Genomic DNA, 6,986 nt, shown 5'->3' with positions numbered 1-6,986 from the left:
AATAATATAATAATTTAATTTTGCACACACACTGCAACTCCTACAAGTAAAGTGTCGACAGTGCAGATCCAGAAAATGATAATAATGATCATTTTTCCATGCTGAAAACCACACAGAAATGTCCTACTTGAAAAACACTCCATATTTATTCATGAGTATACAATATAATATATACAAAAAACATCCATGTTAAAATAAAATAAATCAAAATACAAATATTATTTATTTCTGTAAAAAAAATGTATCTAAATGTTTCAAGCCTTTCTGTCAATTTGGGTGTGAGGTTATTTTTAGAAAGTTTGGCGAGCATATGTTATGTACAATAATACACACATGTTATGTGTGTGTGTGTTCCGTGTCCACTGTGACTTAATAACTGCAAGAGCAACATTGGTCCAATACTATATTAATATATTCATATATTCATATATTCAATACAATAATACACACTTAAAAATAATAAATGCAGTCTTGACAGGGAGAGAAATTCATTCCATTGCATAGAAATAACACAGTACGTTTTTCCCAGTCCAGCAGTAATAATGAGTCCCAGTGTTGGCTCTTCTCTGTGGGTTACTGGAGCTTCATGCAGCTGTGTGGTACGCACTCGGCCTGTTCCTCCAGCTCGGGACAGGGGACGCCAGCGTTGGCCGGTCGTAGCAGGATGTAGCGTGTGCGATGGCGGACGCCGCCTTTGGAGCAGGGGCCCAGACACAAGCCCCAGGATGACCACAGAGACACTTCACAGTCTAGGGGGGTCACTGGGGAGGGGGAGAAAAATATACAAAAACTCACTGGATGAATAAGTAATGGTTTAATTTCATTTGAACATGCATCAGATTACAATTGAATGCATCACATAATCAGTTCACAGTTCCACATGTCCAAAAAGGAGTAGGAAGAAGCAAAGCTTATTAAATCCTACCCCTCCATCTGGTACTTTTACAATCAGTAACTGTTACATTTGTTCACTTCCTGCTTTCCTAATATAGTTTAAGTTTATTTTTTTTTAATTTTAGGCAATTTTTAAGGCAATTAAAAGACGTTGCGATGACATGTAGTAATCTATACCGGTCACTAGGTGTCAGTATTGTTGCACTGATGAGACAAAAAAAGAAGTACAGTACAAAACAGGAAGTAAAACAAAAATAGGAAGTCTTCCAATGCTAACATGCGTCTTATTTTCTTTTACTATATTGTGTAGTAAGTGTAAAGGTGATTATTGGTGATTATTGATTATTGGTGATTATTGGGGTGTTATTTAATGAAGAAGGCTGTAAACAGGTTTTCTATGCTTTAACTACAAAAATATTCAATTTCTATAATATGATATGATATAATATGATGATATGATATAATGATATATATTCATATATTAATTAATATATATAATATATTAATATATATATATAAATAATATTATAATAATAATATTATATTCTATAATAATATAATATAATTATATTATATATTATATTATAATCCCTCGTTTATCACAGTGACAGTGATAAGTGAAGCCGTTATTATATTGTATATATTATATTATAATATAATATATTATATAATATATTATAATATAATATAATTATATTATATATTATATTATAACCCCTCGTTTATCACGGTGACAGTGATAAGTGAAGCCCTTATTATATATATATATATATATATATATATATATATATATATATATATATATATATATATATATATATATATATATATATATATATTATATTATATTATAATATAATTATATATTATATTATAATCCCTCGTTTATCACGGTGACAGTGATAAGTGAAGCCCGAATTATATTATATTATATTATATTATATTATATTATATTATATTATATTATATTATATTATATTATATTATATTATATTATATTATATTATATTATATTATATTATATTATATTATATTATATTATATTATATTCATTCCTTCATTTTCTACCGCTTTTTCCTCACTATTATAATAATATTATTAATATATAATAAGGGCTTCTGAAAGACAGTTATGGCGCCAAAGAAAGTGCAGTAAAATCCTGATCCTTCTCTGCGACTCACCTGAGAACCTCTGAGGACTGATGGAGTTTGGGAAGATGTGATTGGACATGGGGACTTGGCGATGAGGGGACCTGCTCTGCCGCATGATCTTGATGCTGGCAATGGGCGGAAGGTCCTTCAGGCGTGGATAGTAGAAGGAGTTCGCTGGGTGGTTTGGCATCTGAGAGGTGATCTGGAAGACACACAAAGAAAAATATACAGTCAGAGCCAACTAAAGTCCAGTCCGCCCCCCCCCTCCCCGACCCCATGTTCTCCTGATCTACATCCAACTGAGAAGATGTGGTACATTTCAGACGACATATTATAAACAAGTATACGATAACTGACCTTCGTAATATTCTCCTGGGGGCTGGTGGGAAAGTTGGGGGAAGAGAAAGTGAAACCGCTGTCCGTCCCGGCGTCGTACGGTTGGAGGTCGATGGTCACTTCCTGTTTCCAGTGGTTGCCCTCGCAGAGGGTGAGGCTGTCCACACCCACAAACCAATCAGGGCTGGGGATCATCTTCACCAGCAGAGACAGCTGGAGGTCAAAGAGAGGAAATATTATTTAAAAAATTAATAAATTATAATAAATAATATATAATTATAATTAATTTTAAATAAATAATACAAAGTATAATAAAAATTAAATATTTTTTATTCCAAGAGAGGAAATATTCCAAGAATAAAAAAATAAATTATAATGAATAATATATAATTATAATTAATTTTAAATAAATAATCAAAATTATAATAAAAATTAAATATTTTTTATTCCAAGAGAGGAAATATTCCAAGAATAAAAAAATAAATTATAATGAATAATTATAATTAATTTTAAATAAATAATAAAAATTATAATAAAAATTTAATATTTTTTATTCCAAGAGAGGAAATATTCCAAGAATAAAAAAATAAATTATAATAAATAATTTATAATTATAATTAATTTTAAATAAATAATAAAAATATAATACAAATTAAATATTTTTTTTAATAATAAAAAATATTAAAAATATTCATGTAACTATATGTTTATTATTGTGTAGTGTCAATCAAAATGACGGGCGAGTAGGTTTCTCAAGGTCGGCTTCTTGTTCTCCTTGTATTGGCGCTTACAAGATGGCGTAGGTCGGGGATCTCAAACATGCAACCCGCGGGCCAAATGTGGCCCGCAGGACACTAGTTTGAGGCCCCCGCCTTGATATGAAAGTTTAATGTTATGAAAAACAGTTTATATAGACACTTAGCACCATCATGCTATGTGTTAGCATGATTATACATTAGCATAGTAGTTTATTAATTTTTTTGTTTTTAATAAATGCGTTTTTTTATTTTTGGAAAACCTGATGCGGCCCAGCCTCACCCAGACCCTAGCTCCAGTGGCCCCCCAAGTAAATTGAGTTTGAGACCCCTGGCGTAGGTGTACCTCGAGTGATTTCAGCACATGTGAAAGCAGACATGAATATGATATCCAGAAGTAGAAATTAATAATAAAATAAAAATACATATACAGTTGACAGGACTTTGTTACTTGAGTATTGCACGTGTATGCCCCCCCCCCCCTCCGCTCAGTTTCCTGTGTGATAAATGTTTCCTGTGAGCTCATGACCTCATACAGGAAGTTGCCTTGGGGGGGGGGGGGGGGGGGGGGTCAGCACATGTTGGGCTGGCCGTCACCCAAAAAAGCAGCGGCGCTTTATTCTTTTCAAAGGACTAGAATGATTGGGAAAGGCTGATTAGGGTAAGTAGGTGGGGGGGGGTGGTCATGGGGGGGGGGGGTAGATGTCAAATGAGTTCACCAGGCTGAACCACAAAGTGGATGTGTTGCTTCTTTAATTTAATTTAATTTAATTTAATTTAATTTAATTTAATTTAATTTAATTTAATTTTATTTTATTTTATTTTATTTTATTTTATTTTATTTTATTTTATTTTATTTTATTTTATTTTATTTTATTTTATTTTATTTTATTTTATAATTTAATTTAATTTAATTTAATATTATGATATTATATGATATTATAACCTGTTTACAAGTGGATGTGTTGCTTCTCAGTTCCGACTCCGCCGCCATCTTTGTCGCCAGGAGCCATCGTGCCACCGGGACCCGATGGCGCCGTGTCAAAACGTCCCACAAAACGGACTTTTCCTTTTCCCGCATGGCGGATCTCCGACCGCAAAGCTTCCCAAACTTGGAATCTCATGTTGCAGAGCTGTTATTGTCCCACTTTTATGTTGTTCTATCTGCTTTAAATAACAAGTAAACAGCAAAAGCGGGAAGCTCTTGGGAATTGTGGAGACGGGAATGATGGAGATATTTGCGGAGGAAAGGATGGCCTCTAAAAAAAAAAAAAAAAATGGCGCCTGCACAAAAGCTGAATAACAGATTAAGCTGTCAACAGAGTCTCTTCGTGTTGTCATGTTCGACAAACCACACGACCGTCTGACCCCCGCCCGCATTGTCCGCTTGTCTGGAATCAAACGTGCTCGGCGAAAGCGGCCCACAAACCCACGACAATATCCGAGATCATATGGCGAAGGCTTGTTTTGAATTTAAAGGCCCTTGAGGTCAGGCAGTGGAAGAAGTAATAAACATATGTAGGTCACCAGACGCACACCTATTGTCTAAAAACACACCCCTGACCCTCTTACTCATGGCCTACATATGTTTTACACATAAAGCGCTTTATTTCTGTCCTACTCTCTACGGAGTCTATGTTTTTTTTTCTTTCCTTAAATTAGTTCACTCAAATTTAGCCCACACCGCAAAGAGAGTCCGCTCTTGACCTTTTGACTTATTTGGATCAAGATACAAGCGCCATGCGCTTATGAGGCATTCAAGCGCACTGCGTGTTTTAGTGTTTAGATGAGTACATGTTGACAATTACAGTGGACAACAGGAAGCCATTCTAGCATACAAAAATGTGAAATTAGTGCTTATTGTTACTTAAAGTAGGGCTGCACGGTGGATAAGTGTGAAGCACAAAGACCTCACAGCCAGGAGACCAGAGTTCAATTCCACAACGGGTTTCCTCCCACATTCCAAAAACATGCTAGGTTAATTAGCGACTCCAAATTGTCCATAGGTATGAATGTGAGTGTGAATGGTTGTTTGTCTATATGTGCCCTGTGATTGGCTGGCCACCAGTCCAGGGTGTACCCCGCCTCTCGCCCGAAGACAGCTGGGATAGGCTCCAGCACCTCCCACGACACTTGTGAGGATAAGTGGTAGAAAATAAATGAGTTCTCCTCCTATTTTGTGTGGAAGTGGTAACTTTGTGGCTTCTTATTTTGTCTTTCCCCACCCTCGGCCATCTCTGTGTGGAGTTTGCATGTTCTCCCCGTGCATGCGTGGGTTTTCTCCGGGTACTCCGGTTTCCTCCCACATTCCAAAAACATGCTAGGTTAATTAGCGACTCCAAATTGTCCATAGGTATGAATGTGAGTGTGAATGCTTGTTTGTCTATATGTGTCCTCTGATTGGCTGGCCACCAGTCCAGGGTGTACCCCGCCTCTCGCCTGAAGAGAGCTGGGATAGGCTCCAGCACCCCCTGCGACCCTCGTGAGGATAAGCGGTAGAAATAGAATGAATGAATGAGTTCTCCTATTTTGTGTGGAAGTGGTAACTTTTTGGCTTCTTATTTTGTCTTTCCCCACCCTCGGCCATCTCTGTGTGGAGTTTGCATGTTCCACCCGTTCCGGGTACTCCGGTTTCTTCCCACATAGAATAAGTGGTAGAAAATGAATGAATGAATGAGTTTTCCTCCTATTTTGTGTGGAAGTGGTAACTTTGTGGCTTCTTATTTTGTCTTTCCCCACCCTTGGCCATCTCTGTGTGGAGTTTGCATGTTCTCCCCGTGCATGCGTGGGTTTTCTCCGGGTACTCCGGTTTCCTCCCACATTCCAAAAACATGCTAGGTTAATTCGCGACTCCAAATTGTCCATAGGTATGAATGTGAGTGTGAATGGTTGTTTGTCTATATGTGCCCTGTGATTGGCTGGCCACCAGTCCAGGGTGTACCCCACGTCTCGCTCAAAGACAGCTGGGATAGGCTCCAGCACCTCCCACGACGCTTGTGAGGACAAACGGTAGAAAATGAATGAATGAATGAGTTCTCCTCCTATTTTGTGTGGAAGTGGTAACTTTTTGGCTTCTTATTTTGTCTTCCCCCACCCTCGGCCATCTCTGTGTGGAGTTTGCATGTTCTCCCCTTACATTGGCACACCACAGTGGCATTACGAGAGCGTTAGGACTTGTGTAAACAAAGTGGCATCACGATGTGGTCATTTCTTTTTACTGAGGCATTGCGCAATCCCTGTAGACCGCACATCCAAAACATTAGACTGGTATCAGTCAGGCCTCCTATAAATATAGTGCACAGAAAGCCAAAGTTGGAGGACCATTTCCAATAAATCAGCGGTGTTTATGTTGTAATGTAATTCTGGAAGAAAGCTGATGAGTGCATTTGAAAATTGTCAAACTATTCTCCCCATGAGATGACCGGGGTTCAGTGGGACAGGCGTCAGGCGTACAGAACCCAGACCGTGCAGGATACTTGTGGGCGTTTGTGGCTGCAGGGCTTAGAAGCTGGTGAAACAGAAGTCTGATTGGATGATCAGTTCACAGTTCCACATGTCCAAAAGGAGTCGGAAGAAGCAAAGCTTATTAAATCCTACCCCTCCATCTGGTACTTTTACAATCAGTAACTATTACATTTGTTCACTTCCTGCTTTCCATAATACAGTTTGTTTGTTTTTTTTTGTCAAATAATCAGTTCACAGTTCCACATGTCCAAAAGGAGTAGGAAGAAGCAAAGTTTATTAAATCCTACCCCTCCATCTGGTACCTTTACGATCAGTAACTGTTACATTTGTTCACTTCCTGCTTTCCATAATACAGTTTGTTTGTTTTTTTTGTCAAATAATCAGT

General features: G+C 37.3%; 1 protein-coding gene across 3 annotated transcripts in view; it reads right to left on the bottom strand.

The window, feature by feature from the left end:
• Positions 1-149: 149 nt before the first annotated feature.
• Positions 150-6,986, bottom strand: part of spon2a (spondin 2a, extracellular matrix protein) — a 30,182-nt gene continuing 23,345 nt past the window's right edge. For all 3 annotated transcript variants that reach the window (XM_058063162.1, XM_058063163.1, XM_058063164.1), the window contains 3 exons: positions 2,403-2,594; positions 2,076-2,247; positions 150-761 (listed from right to left, as the gene is read on the bottom strand). In XM_058063162.1, coding sequence (XP_057919145.1) covers positions 574-761; positions 2,076-2,247; positions 2,403-2,594 — 552 coding nt within the window. In that variant the 3' untranslated portion in view covers positions 150-573. The remainder of the gene's footprint in view (positions 762-2,075; positions 2,248-2,402; positions 2,595-6,986) is intronic.

This window comes from Doryrhamphus excisus, chromosome 23 (genome assembly GCF_030265055.1).
Source record: "Doryrhamphus excisus isolate RoL2022-K1 chromosome 23, RoL_Dexc_1.0, whole genome shotgun sequence".
NCBI classification, from domain to species: Eukaryota; Metazoa; Chordata; class Actinopteri; order Syngnathiformes; family Syngnathidae; genus Doryrhamphus; species Doryrhamphus excisus.
This window is presented reverse-complemented; position numbering and strand designations above follow the sequence as displayed.